A 14571-nucleotide genomic window follows, 5' to 3' on the forward strand; every position below is an offset into this window, starting at 1 on the left:
AGACGGTTATATGTCGGCTTGAGTGACGAAGAAGAGTAATCATGGTTCGTGAAGCAAGTTTGTTGAAGGTTTGGAGATTGCTGAGAAGAATCCACCATGAGTAAAATCAACTGAAGTCTGGTCAGCTTCATGTCGAGGAGAATAGGACGGAGAGAGGTTTGCTCCCGTGTCGCCACATATGCAAGGCGGCCAATAAAACACATGAGCCATTATTGCCAATGATGAAGGTGTGAATTGTTTTCCGAGCTCAGATAGGAGGGACCCTAGGGTTTTTTCCGCGGAGTTGGCAATGGTCTTCACTCCCCATACGTGAATCCCCCTAGAGTTCAGTTGTATTTACCCACCTTTGCCACAACTTATCGGTTCAAGGGACTAGACGTGGCCATCTGGGACAACCCGACCCATTTTTAGAAGGGCCATGATGTGCCGACATGGGTGCCTCGCCTCGAGGTCCAAATACAGCACATTAGCTAAACGTGTTGGCCAGCCTACGTGCTATTCAGCCTTTTGGGTTGTTCATGAATGAAAACAATTAAGGGGAAAAATAATAATAAAGGACGGTATTGCGCTGGCATGCGGGCCTCGCCTTGAAGCTCAGGCACAACCCAGGCGTGCCATGGACTGGCATGTCCCGTATAGGGCGCGTTGTCGCGCCCATTTATCTCCAAAAATAATGATATAAAATTTGAAAATAAATGTGGAAAATAATGATGTAAAACTTCAAAGTAATTGATATCCATGGTATAATTTGAATTATAGTGCATCATTCCGATGGTGGGGCATATTTCTTTTACAAAAGCAAACTTCATGTTTGTGTTTATCTATTTCCAAGATATAAACCAATAAATTCAAATCTGATTCATGATAGCTCAAAAAAATCTCACGAATGCATTGACCTTATTATATTACAAGAAATAAGGATATGACAACATTGGCATAATTAGAACAAGTAGGAAATTACCACTTGGCATGAGTGGTAAGCTATATCAGAAACAAAGAACAAGTAGGAAATTGGATACATCATCTTGTACCCTATAAACTGGATATGCACCTTTTAAAATGTTTGATACATAATCTCATGAGACAACAAAATGCATTCCGTTATCTGTTTTATTTTTATGTTTTTAAATAATCACCCAGTCATTCACATTCCCAATTCCCATGTGTGTGAAGAAGTGGGTTTATACAGATCTATACAGATCACTGTAACATGCTAGAATGGTATAACTTATAAGATCTGCACACCCACATTTGCATAGATAAAAAAGTATGTTAATCCTGAAACACTAAACTTGTACTATTGGATACACACACATCTGCATGGATAATATTTTTATGAAAGCACACAACAATTGGGCATAGCTAACTCCTCAACATAAGCACCATAACCCTATTTTTGAGATGGTAAAGCAAGCAAAAAAACTACCATGTCAAATGCTCTAATAGTAAGCAGTGATTATTGTAAGAAACATAGGCAACAGAGTAAACATCAGCTTTGTGAACAAATACGCTTAGATAACTCTCATGAGGCATCGGACATTGTTTTGCCAACGACGGCAACTAAATAATCTCGAAGTATGTTGCTATATGATCTGACTAAAAAGCTCGACAAACATGGCCACCTATATAAAGTCAGGAAAAATGAAGTTACATACAATGATACAATATCTGAACATGATTTTATAAAATGCGCTAGATAGTTGCTAATTACCAAATTTCACTCTGATTACCTCAATTTACCATGACTTTGTACTAAGCTTTGTAAGATGATAATTGACATGTGTAGGCAGGAATTAATTGCAAAAACAAATTGGAAAGAAAATAATCTTTAAATAACAGAGGGAAAATGAAGGAGGGAAAATATAATGTCGGTCGTGGTGCATCACATGGTCCGCTATATAGCAGGGCACATAAACCCCTTGTACGTCCACCTATGCTCACACTATCTCGACGCAGCAGGTACACCTCCTTGGACGGTGGCGACTGGGCAACAGAGGCAACATCTTCCATGATAGATACAGAGCTTGTGGTTGGGATCGGGCGACTGGTCGCGGATCTGGATGGCTAGCACGCCTTTCTCTCGGCCCCCATGGTCTTCCTTGTTCCATCACGCAAGAAGGCTATGGTCAATCGAAAAAAACTATGGGGAACGAAATGGGAGCTCGATGGAGACATGAGAGGGAGAGAAAGGAAAACTAATATGTTAGGTAAATGGCACATCATATATGATGATTCGGGAGAGGAGACACACCATTACCGTCGCCAAAAGGAAAGGGGATGTACGTCTTTAATTGCAGGAAGAAACGACGTCGGCTCATGGCCTTCCCCCTGCCGCTGTTCCGCCTCCCGGACAGAGCGATAGAGAGAAGAAAAAGATACACAGTTTGAACGTAGGCCCATTTAACAAGTTTCACGAATAGTTAACCCAATTAACGTGTGGGCTGCCAGATCGACCCACAAAGCAGCAGCCCAGATACATTTAGTCAGGCGTTTCTCGCGAGCTGACACAACGTATGAGGCATGTGCGAGTTTGCGAGATGGAAGATCGTGTGCCTGTGTGTCCATATATGCTATCCGAGTGGAATTTTCTCGAGGCATTGTTGTTCAAGCTAGGGTTCAGTAGGCAATGGGTTGACCTGGTGATGAAGTGTGTGTCCTCTGTAAGATATCAAATAAAATTAAATTGCACCTTGATGAACCAGTTCATCCCAACCCGTGGTTTGCGCCAAGGTGACCCTCTATCACCGTACTTGTTTGTCATTTGTGTCGAGGGACTGTCTACTCTGTTGCCTGATGCCGAGAGGAATGGTAGAATCAGCGGAATAAGAGTTTGTCCAGAAGCTCTTGTTGTGTCACACCTATTATTTGTTGATGACTCAGTTCTACTACTTAAGGCTAGAAAGGAGGAAGCCCAAGCATTGCATGGGATTCTAGCTCTTTACGAAAACTGCTCGGGACAGAGTATTAATGCGGAGAAGTCGGCTCTCATGTTCAGCCTAGGTACGCCCCAGCAAGCGCGTGGGGTAGTAAAGGAAGCCTTATCAATCTCAAGTGAATCGTGGAATGAGAAATACCTAGGCTTGCCTGTGTATGTTGGCCGGTCGAAGAAGAAAGCGTTTGCTTATGTGAAGGACAAAATCTGGGAGCGAATGCAAGGGTGGTTAGAACTGTTACTAGCCAAATCAAAGAAGGAAACTCTCGTCAAGGTGGTGGAGCAGGCGATTCCGACGTATGCCATGTCGTGTTTTTATCTAACAAAAGCCTTATGCGGGAAAATGAGTGCCATGATCGCAAAGTATTGGTGGAGCCAACAAGACAAGCAAAGCTCCATCCATTGGTTGAGCTGGGACAAATTGACGAAGCCAAAGGGCATGGCGGCTTGGGATTCAGAGACATGTACAATTTCAACGTGGCCATGCTGTCTAGGCAGGTTTGGCGGCTCATACAAAATCCGGAGAGCTTGTGTGCACGCATTCTTAAGGCGAAGTATTTTCCTAGCTGCCACATTCTAGAGGCTGAACCAAGAGATGGCATCTCATATACCTGGAGGAGTATGCTACATGGTGCAGATCTGATTAAGCAGGGATATACCTGGCGCATTGGGGATGGCACACAAGTAAAGATATGGACGGACCCCTGGATTCCGAGAGCTTGGTCAAGGAGAGTGATTACTCCGCGAGGAGCATGCCTTCTAACCCAGGTCAGTGAGCTAGACTGCCCAGTTACAGGAAGCTGGGATGAAGCCCTGGTTCGGGACATTTTCTGGCCAGATGATGCAAGGCACACACTCCAAATTCCGCTGAGGGAGCGGTGGAGGACTTTACTGCCGGGCACTTTGATGGGAAAGGAGAACATTCAGTTAGGAATGCATACAAGCTTCATGTGCAGCTTGACAAAGAGCGAAGAGGCGACAATGTGGGCGGCAGTACCATGGCAGCCGAGAACCTGAACCACTGCTTTGACCAATCATGGAAGCGAATCTGGTCGATGCCTTGCCCACAAAATATCAAGATGTTTGTGTGGTGCCTGAAACATAACTCCCTAGCGCTACGAACAAATCTGGAGCACCGAGGTGTCAAACTGGAAAGTACCAAGCGTCTTTTCTGTGGAAGAGTGGATGAGGACGGTGCTCATTTATTTGTCAAATGTAAAACAGTAAAGGAGGTGTGGAGATTGCTTGATCTGGAAGCTGTCCGGGTGCGTTGTGAGGAGGCCCAATCAATACATGAGGTGTTAGATTTGATATGGACCATACCCGAGCAAAGGAGAAATGAGATACTAACTTTATGGTGGCAATGGTGGCATAATCGGAACAAGCTGAGGGAAGGTGAGCTTCTGGTAACAACGGACGAGATAGCAAGACGAACGAAAAGCTGTAGCCTTGAATATGCTGAAAGCTTCAGAAAGGAAGTGAACGTCAGGAATGATACACGATGGGAAGCGCCACATGGGGATACAATTAAGTTCAATGTGGATGGAGCCTACACACCGGGTGGAGATCACCCAGGGTGGGGCGTTGCTGCTCGCAGTAGCCAGGGCACCTACTGCATGCTGGTGCTGGGCGAGACAACACCATTTCTGATGCCTTTGGGGCTGAACTAAATGCAATGGAGCATGTCGTCGCCACTGCAGCTGACCTTAGTATGCTACGTGTGAGGTTTGAAACAGATTCCCAACTGCTGGCGGAGGCCCTAAACTTTGCTCGAGCTGATTCGTCGCCGTATGCACCAATCATCGAGGATCTGAAACTTCAAATGAAGATGTGGTTCTCACGGAGTGAAGTCAAAGTGTGTCGCCGAGAAGCTAATTCTGTAGCTCATGAACTAGCTAAGATTGGGTATGTTGTTTAAATTATGAGAGTATGTACTGGGAGTCTGATGTACCGTCCACTGTGGCCGGTTGTGTTATGGGTGACTTTTTTTGCGAATAGTGTTATGGGTGACTTACCCAAGCACACGTAAGCAATAAAGCTATGTTTTCCTTAAAAAAATGCTATCCGACGGTTGGCGACGTCAAATCGCTGTGAGCAACCGTAACTAGCTATGTTTTACTGTTTTTTAGTAATTAGCTCAATTAGGGCCTCTTTGATTTGTAGGATTTTGAAAACGTAGGAATAGGAAAAGTGTAGGGTTGGAGTGGCATGCCCATTTGAATCCTATAGAATTAGCAGTGATTGTTTGATGTCACGGGAAAAACAAAGGAATTGTAGGCGGAGGTTGGAGTGGATGTTAAATTTCCTATGAAATATAGTACAAAAGATTCCACAGGAAAAATTCCTATGGGATCCAATCCTATGAATCAAAGAACCAACATAGGAAAAATCCTAAGGATTCAATCCTTCAGAAATCCTATAAAATTCCTTTGAATCAAAGAAGCCCTTAACGTGCGGGCTGCGGGCTGCCAGGTTGACCCACATAGAAGCAGTCGAGATATGTTTAGTCGGGCGTTTCTCACGAGTTGACGCAAGGTACGAGGCCAATGCGAGTTTGCTAGATGGAACGATCATGGACCAAGCCCTAGCAACTCCTACCTGGTCAGCAATCTTCCCAGATGAGATTGTTTCACATGAGGTCGCGGCATACTCAGATCACTCGGCCATCAGATTATCCTTAAATGATGATGCTCTTGCTGCACGGCCCAAAGCACCTCGAGTGTTCCGTTACGAGGCAATGTGGGAGACGCATCCAGATTTACCGGATGTTGTCACATGTTCATGGGCAAGACCAGCTCAAGGGAACTAACTGGAGCTGGTGCGAGAAAAGCTACAGACCATGTCTGATGATTTAAGGCGTTGGGAGGCGGATACATTCGACTCGGGGAGAAAGAAAATTAAAGAACTAAAATCTAAGCTGGATCGGCTTCGCAACAGGAATAATAGGATGGGGCCTGACCATCTAGAACTCAAGATTAATGAGAACCTGGTGGAACTGTACCACCATGAGGAGATCATGTGGAGACAGAGAGCATGAATTGAGTGACTTTCTATGGGTGATAAAAACACATTCTTTTTTCACCAGAGAGCGAACAAGTGGAGGAGAAGAAACTTGATCAAGAGTCTTGCCGCGGCCAATGGCCTTACCATAGACGATCCCACACTAATGGAGGCCATGGTGACAGACTTCTATGCATCGCTCTTTCAGTCAGAAGGGGTGACAGATATGCATCGAGTTATCAATACAGTACCAGTGAAGGTTAATGATGCTATGAATGCAATGCTTACAGCCGAATATAAGAGAGATGAAATAAAAAATGCTCTCTTTCAGATGTTTCCCCAGAAAGCACCGGGGCCCGACGGATTTCCAGCCCAATTTTTCCAGCATAATTGGGATGTTTGTGGTGATGATGTGACAGATGCAGTCCTATGAATTATTGAGGGAGTGGAGAGCCCTGCCTCCATAAATGACACCGTTTTGGTCTTGATTCCAAAGGTATCCAACCCCTCATCCCTTTCACAATCTCTTCCAATAAGCCTATGTAACATGCTACATAAGATTGCATCCAAGATCGTGGTAAACCGTCTCAAGCAGATTTTGCCGGAGATAATTTTAGAAGAGCAATCAGCTTTTGTTCCGGGGCGTTTAATCACTGATAATATCATATCTGCCTACGAATGTTTGCACTTCATGAAAAGTAATAAGGCCAAAAAACATAGGTTTTGTGCTCTGAAACTGGACATGATGAAGGCTTATGACCGTGTTGAGTGGACTTATCTGGAAGCAATTATGACAAAGATGGGTTTTAATCCACACTGGATTTCTGTAGTCATGAATATGGTGAGTACTGTAACTTTCTCAGTATTGTTCAATGGAAAAAAGTTAGAGAGGTTTCAACCTTCAAGAGGTATCCGACAGGGAGATCCTCTTTCACCCTATCTATTCTTGCTTGCAGCGGAGGGCCATTCGTGCCTCTTAAAAGCTAACGCTCAGTCATCTAATTTCTATGGACTAAGAGTGGCAGATACTGCTCCGGCAATGAGTCACCTTCTTTTTGCGGATGACAACCTGTTGTTTTTAAAGCAAGTCACGAGGGGGCGAAAGAACTGTCAAACCTATTGAATATTTATTGTAATGCTTCAGGCCAGAGAATTATTCGTGACAAGTCCTCGGTCTTCTTTAGCAAGGGATGCCTAGAAGCTCTAAGAGAGGAGGTAAAGATTTCCCTGGGGGTCACAAGCGAGGCACTTAATGATAGATATCTTGGTATGCTGTCTGATGTGGGTAAGTCAAAAATGGAACTTTTAAGTATTTGAAAGATAGAGTTTGGAAAAAGGTTCAAGGGTGGCTTGAAAAAATGCTGTCAGTAGGAGGCAAGGAAGTGTTGATTAAATCAGTTGTTCAAGCTATTCCAGTGTACTCAATGGCATGTTTTAAAATCCCTAGAGGCTTGTGTGAACATATTACCTCCATCATCCGTAAGTTCTGGTGGGAGAGTAAGGATGGAAGTCGCAAGGTCGCTTGGGTATCTTGGGACGTTATGTCTCAGCCAAAGCACATGGGGGGACTTGGTTTCCGTGATATGGAACTATTTAATTTAGCACTTTTGGCGAGACAAACCTGGCGGGTGCTGCAGGAACCACTCTCGTTGAGCGCCAGAATTCTGAAGAGTGTTTATTTCCCTCAAACAAATATTCTGGAGGCCTCTTTGGGCAATCATCCATCACAAATATGGCGGTCTTTACTCGAAGGGAGAGATGTGCTGGCCCAAGGACTTATGCGAAGGATTGGCAATGAAGCTACCACGGAGATCTGACGTCACAATTGGTTACCACAAGAGACGACTATGAGGCCCATCACCTCACCACCGACCTCCGGGCCTATTTTGGTCATCGAGCTCATTGATGAGACATCAACACGATGGAGGGAGGAGCTAGTCCGAAATACATTTCTTCCAATGGATGTTGTGACCATCCTCGGAATACTTTTGTGCATGCGCCAGGTCCCGGATTTTTGGTCATGGAGCAAGGAGAAGACAGGAATATTCACGGTCCGCTCTGTGTACAGAATGTTGGTCCACACAAAATTTACGAGGGACTATTGGTTGGAGGAAGCAGCAGGTTCCTCAACGACCGAACGTACGGCAAAGGATTGGACAAATCTCTGGGGAACTCAAGTCCCGGCCAAACTCAAACTATTCCTATGGAGGCTAGCCCTTCATTCGCTGCCAACAAATGATGTCAGGGCCCGACGTAATATGGCTGATGATCAGAGATGTAGCTTGTGTGGCATGGAAGACTCTTGGAAGTATGCCATTTTAGAATGCTCAGCGTCGCGGTGTGTGGGGGCTCTGGCTGATCCAGAGATGGTCGAGAATATGATGCATACAAACGAGAATCATGCCCGAAATTGGCTTTTCTCACTGAAGGCGTCGCTATCTCACGAGGAATTTGTTCAGCTGATAGTAACTCTATGGGCTATCTGGTTTGCACGCCGCAAGGCGATCCACGAGGCGGAATTTCAATTTCCAGTGACAACTCACATGTTTGTTAAAAAATTCATCGAGGATCTGAACTTGATGGCGAAGCCCGACCGACACATTCAAGCAAATCAGACATCTACTCGCAATGCTCGTCAACCATGGGATGCTTCACCTGTGGGTCTTTCAAAGTTCAATACATATGCTGCTGTATCTTCACATAATGGCAAGGGTTCAGTTGTTGTTGTTTGTAGGGATGAGAGGGGCGTCTACTTGGGCGCGCCGGCTTTGGTCTTTGCGATCACTGACCCACCAACACTTGAAATTTTGGCTTGCCGAGAGGTTATGGCCTTGGCACTAGACCTAAATGAGCGACACATAATGATTGTTTCTGACTGTCAGACGGTTATCAAGGACATTTTTGATGGTACGCGAGGAAAAAATGAAGCTACAGTGAAGGAGATCATAGCCCGAAAGGGTGATTTTGGGACATGCTCGTTCCGTTTTAAAAGTAGGAGGAGTAATTTTGAGGCACATGCTTTAGCCAGGTTTTCTATTTTTTTGGATTTTGGTCGCCATGTGTGGTTTGTCATCCCGCATGATTCTGTAATTATTCCATAAACATCATGAGATAATATATGGGGGTTTTTACCTAAAAAAATATGTGCGCGTGTGTTCATATGTGCGATCCGATTATAGGGGTAGTAGATAGATATAGCCACGACAAAAGCCAATTCTATCGAGCAGCAATTCGCCGACCCAATTCGCCAGTACGCAGCTCTATCTCTCGCCAATTCAAAAAAGAAAAGAAAAGAAAAGAACCCCTCTATCTCTCGCCGCACATGGCGAACAGCTAACCCTAGCCGCCGCCACTGCACCGGCGCCTCCCCCGCCCCACTGACCGGCTTCCTAGGGCTTCCCTCCGCCCGTTTCTTCACCGCCGCGTTGGTCGCGACCCCGCCACCCTCGCCAGCGCTGGTCCCTGCACGGACGGCACGAACGCCGCCGCCCCGTTCAAGATACTGCACCAACTCCCCAGCTCGTCCTCGTCCTAGTGGAGACTCCACCCCCGCGGCTCCGCTTTCTTAGCACTCTCGCCGTCGCAGCCCGTCGCGCCGCCGGGAGCCAGGCATGACGACGCGTATCGCGCCCGGCGTGGGCGCGAACCTCCTCGGGCAGCACTCGGCGGAGCGCAACCAGGACGCCACCACCTACGTCGGCAACCTCGACCCGCAGGTTGGTGTTCCCCCGCCCCTACTCCCCCCTTCCTACCCATCCCTGTAGAAGTGTAGATCCCCACCTTGCTCTGACAGCGGGATCCGTGTATCCTGTCGGCGACGCCGTCCAATTTTTGCTTGACGAATATGGATTTGTCTTGCGCGGTCAAATTGGCTAGTCCCTGCTGCTAAATACATGGCCTACCACTGTTTCAAGTGCAGCAACGCTGTCGCGTGCATTGGTCGCTAATCATTCGTGATAGAAGTGTCGTTGGTGTAATGTTTAGATGGACAGGAGTCGACTGTTTAGATGTGCATCAATCACATTGCTATTTGATAGTTTGTAACTGGGATTATTTTTCCTTTCTTCATTAGGAAATAATAACCATGGAGTTCTGTATGTGCTTTCTTTTTTTGAGGGAGTATGTGCTTATGGATGATTGTAAGTTGCAACAACTCAATCCTGTCGCTTCCATTGAGAAATTATAAATCCACTTAAGGAACCTATGCCTTCTTGTATATTGCAGAACCGCATAGTTCTCCCGTTGATATCATTATTTCCAGACATCCATGCTGATAGCCCTCCCTGTATCATTTTACAGGTTTCTGAGGAATTACTGTGGGAGTTGTTTGTCCAAGCAGGCCCTGTTGGTAAGTAGCATGTCCACAATGGGACACTTTTCCTGCCCTATAATGTACAGGTTGATTCTTATTGTGAACTATCTTCCAGCATCTTGCTCTAATCGATTTATATGTTTGGTGCTGAACTGCGGATGGTCTGTCCTGGCAGTCCATTTTCACTTATATCGTGAAATAGAAATTTCATCTCAAATACCATGTGAATAAATTAATGAGTTTGATGGTTAATAAATAATGTTCCCTTCTTTTGTTTGTAGTTAATGTCTATGTCCCAAAAGACAGAGTTACAAATCTACACCAGGGCTATGGGTTTGTAGAATTTAGGAGTGAGGAAGATGCAGATTATGTAAGTCTATTTGTACTGGCGTGATAGCAATTTATTTACCTTCATTTATCTCATCTAGATGTAAACTGTTTTTTTTTTGAATTTTTGCTTTGCTTTTTGCAGGCTATTAAGATTTTGAACATGCTCAAATTGTACGGAAAGCCAATAAGAGTAAACAAGGTAATCACTTCTCTTGACCCTCCCAGCCTTCCTCAGTACTTCTGCAGCAGTTATGTAATATATAGTAACTGGACGAACACTGAGATCCCTTACTTTTGAACTTTATGATAGTTGGTAGTTTAATCTCGCGTGCTTAGAAATTTAGATGATACTTCAAAGGGTTTTTATCATTTATGCTACTAGTTGTATCCAACTATTCAGTTTTGCCACTAGGAGTTTCAACTGGTCAAAAAGGCAATCGCACCATTAGGCACATGCTAAAAAATACCACTAGACACCATTACTGTCAGCTAAAAGCCCGTTTACCATGTTATATGACCAAAATACCCATGGACCAACATGTCAGCTCTCCTTCTATCTCAATGCGATAAAGTGTGGGTCCCACTCGATCCCCAACGACGTTCTTATTTTCCTCTAAAAATTATTCGCTGACTTACTCTTGACAAGTGGGGTCCACATTTATCATTGTGAGATAGTGAGATAGAGAGAGCTGACATGTGTGTCTAGGGTTATTTTGGTCATATAACATGGTCAACGGGTTTGACCTGACAGTAATGGTATCTAATGGCATTTTTGAGCAAACATCTAGCGGGGCGATGGCATTTTTTAGGTGTCTAATGGCATTTTTGAGCAAGCATCTCACGGAACGATGGCATTTTTCAGTAGTTGTAACTTCTAATGGAAAAACTGAGTAGTGGGACACAACTAGTGGCATAAATGATAAAAACCCTACTTCAAAACATCGACAAACTGATACCAAATTCCTGATTGGGGGATTGGATCCGTTGAGTAAAATAAATGTCTTCAAATGTTGATATTACTCTTCCCTCTGATGTTACTGTTACTGTTTGAACAACTTAATTAACGTGGATGATCATCATGTGGTAAACCGTCTGATCGACAGAGTTCAGTACTTTGAATTCTCATTTTCTATTTTTACAAACCTATTGCTTCCTGGTAACTTGAAATTTCTTTATTGTATGTAGTCCACATGAATTTGTTTAATGATACACCATACAGTTAGGATTTTAATCACGATGACCTAACATGACTATGCCATCTTTTTCCAGGCTTCCCAAGACAAGAAGAGCTTGGATGTGGGTGCGAATCTTTTTATTGGCAATCTTGATCCGGTAGAAACCTAAAGCCCATTTTCTCTTATTACTTTATATTCATATTAATATATGTAGCTAATAGTTTTGTGTTTGCTTTGTCAACAGGAAGTCGATGAGAAGCTTCTCTATGATACCTTCAGTGCATTTGGTGTGATTGTGACCAACCCTAAGGTGACAATTATATAAACTTTCTGCATTTGGCTATGTACTTGCTAGCTAATTATCTCACGTCACAATGGGAACTGATTTCATCAGCATTAGCCTCTTATTACAATCTCCAGAATCAAAGAAGAGCAATCGTTATGCTTAAATTAACCTAATATTATTGCATTTGCTTGTTTGGTAGTCTTCCTTGCTTCAGTGTAACACTTATCTGGTAGCATCTTCTTGATTTAAAATTACCCTACATGCTCCCCGCACTGTTCCTTTAATTATGCCATGATAGAGATTGAATGAGTTAAATATTCTATTCCCTTTACCCTTTGCATATTTGACGCAAATGCATGTTGGTGTCATGACTGTCATATTTTGAACTTCCTTTTTCAAGATAATGCGGGACCCTGAAACTGGAAATTCTCGAGGTTTTGGCTTTGTGAGCTATGATTCCTTTGAATCATCTGATCAAGCTATAGAGGTAATGTCATTCACGCAATACTGCTCTATATTTTGGCTTATTGTGATTCTGCCATATGTTTCAACTGTTACCTTTGCTGTAATTTCCCAGGCCATGAACAACCAGCATTTATGTAATCGGCCAATCACTGTCTCATATGCTTACAAGAAAGACACGAAAGGAGAGCGCCATGGCACACCAGCAGGTATTGTATTTCGAAATATCGGTTGAGCTAGTTGTTTGGTTTCTTGTACAATAACATGGATCAGCTATTGCTTATGTTGAAAGAATATTGAAGTTGGTTGTCTAATCTTTATTAGGTTGTAACATTCTGGACATCGACTCTATAGATTGCTATACTTCTCCAAATCCCCGCATTAAAAAAAACCTGTTGTCTAATCTTGATTAGGTTGTTCCATTCTGGACATGGACTTCGATTGCTATACTTCTCCAAATCCCCGCATTAAAAAAAAACTGGACCAACAGGGACTTAACATATGTGGCGTCTTTATTAAGAGAAACAACCCAGATACACACCCTCCGGAGCTCAAGGCTCGAACGTGGGTGGCAGGCTGAGCATGCTGCTGTGTGCCACTGGCTAACTGGTTGACGCCCAGTTCCCTACATCCCAACATTTTTGCTTTGACATTTTCGGTTCTTTTTAGTGCACAGGTTTTCCACAGGAATCATACAGGTTTCCTATGGAAATTTTTCCTGTGATGTCTGTACGGTTTCCTTAGGGAAGGGAAGGTTTCTTATGTTTAATAGGGTAAACACAACATCCACCAAGACCAAAGGAAAAGCCCGTTCCTATGTTTTGGAAGCCTGTAGGTTTTAAGGTTGCGCTCCACCTAATTCCTATGCCTTTTTCTGTTCCTTTGTTTTGCGCTCCCATGTACCGAACGGGCCTTAGGGTTTCAACTTTATTCAAAGTGATTTCCTTTCAAGTATTTCATCATTTAGTAAACATGATGGGTCTTGATCTGATTTGTTGAAATTTTCCTGGAGGCATTTTTACTACCATATCACATGTTGTCACTGCTCTTGCCACCATTGCTGCCTATATATGCTGTAGACGGCTGTCTTGATCTGAAGATCTTATTATTACTACTTTTTCTTAACTTGTGATGACTTTCTTTCTTCAATCATAGTTTATTAACTCTGTTGTTATATGTTGTGGCAGAGAGGTTGCTTGCAGCGAACAACCCAGGATCTCAGAAGCATAGGCCACACACAATGTTTGCAACTGCTCCGCCAACCCAAGGGCTTCAAAACGGTGGTGTTGGTGCACCTGTGCCACGGCCTTTTGCCAATGGGAATGTCCCAGGACAGATGCAACATGTCAGACCGCCGCCGCCACCTGTTGGTCAATACCCTCCCATGCAGATGCATGGACAGCCTGCCTGGCCTGGTCCTCCACAGAATATGCAACAAGTACCACCTCCGATGCAACAGCAGCTTCAATACAGGCTTCCAGGGATGCCCCCGCCGCCGCAAAACATGATGCCCCCACCGCAAAACATGATGCCGCCACCTCATCACATGGCCAGGCTGCCGCCGCCACCTCCCAATATGCAAGCTCCACCTATGTGGAGGCCACCCCCATCCCCACAACAAGGTGGTGGAATGCCGCCACCTCCAATGTCCATGCCACCTCCTCCACCGCCACCTTCTGGTTAAAAATATAAATGGGTGTCTTCCATTGGGTTAATTTGGCGCGCAGCAGTTGTAGACCAAGGGTGTTAAAAGTCTTTCATATATTGTCATGTAACTTGCAGCACTAGGAGAATATCAGAATTGAGAGAATTAGCGGACGGTGATACAAAATGCGTGACTTTTGTGATTGCATGTGCGGTACCTGCCTTGTGTGGGTGCTGCTGCTGTGTGCTCTGCTTAGGACAATTATGGACCGTGATCTGTGTTATCTCTTACATTGTTATTACTGGCAGAATCGTGTTTTAAACAGGCCTCTGGTGATTGACAGTTGTTGCGCAACTTTCAGCTGTTTTCATGAAACAAGATGCACCATGCTGTTCTAATTTTTCTATCAAGTCATTGCAAGTTCGGTTG

At 44.2% G+C, this 14571-nt stretch overlaps 1 protein-coding gene across 1 annotated transcript; it reads left to right on the top strand.

Annotated features, from left to right (window-relative positions):
• Positions 1 to 9171: 9171 nt before the first annotated feature.
• Positions 9172 to 14496, top strand: LOC119268050 (splicing factor 3B subunit 4-like). The gene is made up of 9 exons (XM_037549548.1): positions 9172 to 9648; positions 10232 to 10280; positions 10526 to 10614; positions 10717 to 10773; positions 11844 to 11906; positions 11994 to 12059; positions 12436 to 12522; positions 12613 to 12706; positions 13685 to 14496. Exons 1-9 carry the CDS (start codon positions 9544 to 9546, stop codon positions 14179 to 14181), a joined length of 1107 nt encoding a protein of 368 aa, XP_037405445.1. The 5' UTR covers positions 9172 to 9543; the 3' UTR covers positions 14182 to 14496.
• Positions 14497 to 14571: the final 75 nt, after the last annotated feature.

Source organism: Triticum dicoccoides, chromosome 1A, assembly GCF_002162155.2.
Source record: "Triticum dicoccoides isolate Atlit2015 ecotype Zavitan chromosome 1A, WEW_v2.0, whole genome shotgun sequence".
Classification (NCBI taxonomy): Eukaryota; Viridiplantae; Streptophyta; class Magnoliopsida; order Poales; family Poaceae; genus Triticum; species Triticum dicoccoides.

Coding starts and splice junctions, on each gene's coding strand:
- LOC119268050 (XM_037549548.1), top strand. CDS start 9,544: ATGACGACGCGTATCGCGCCCGGCGTGGGCGCGAACCTCCTCGGGCAG. Junction 10,774..11,843: donor AGCCAATAAGAGTAAACAAG/GTAATCACTTCT, acceptor ATCTTTTTCCAG/GCTTCCCAAGACAAGAAGAG. Junction 12,523..12,612: donor CATCTGATCAAGCTATAGAG/GTAATGTCATTC, acceptor GTAATTTCCCAG/GCCATGAACAACCAGCATTT.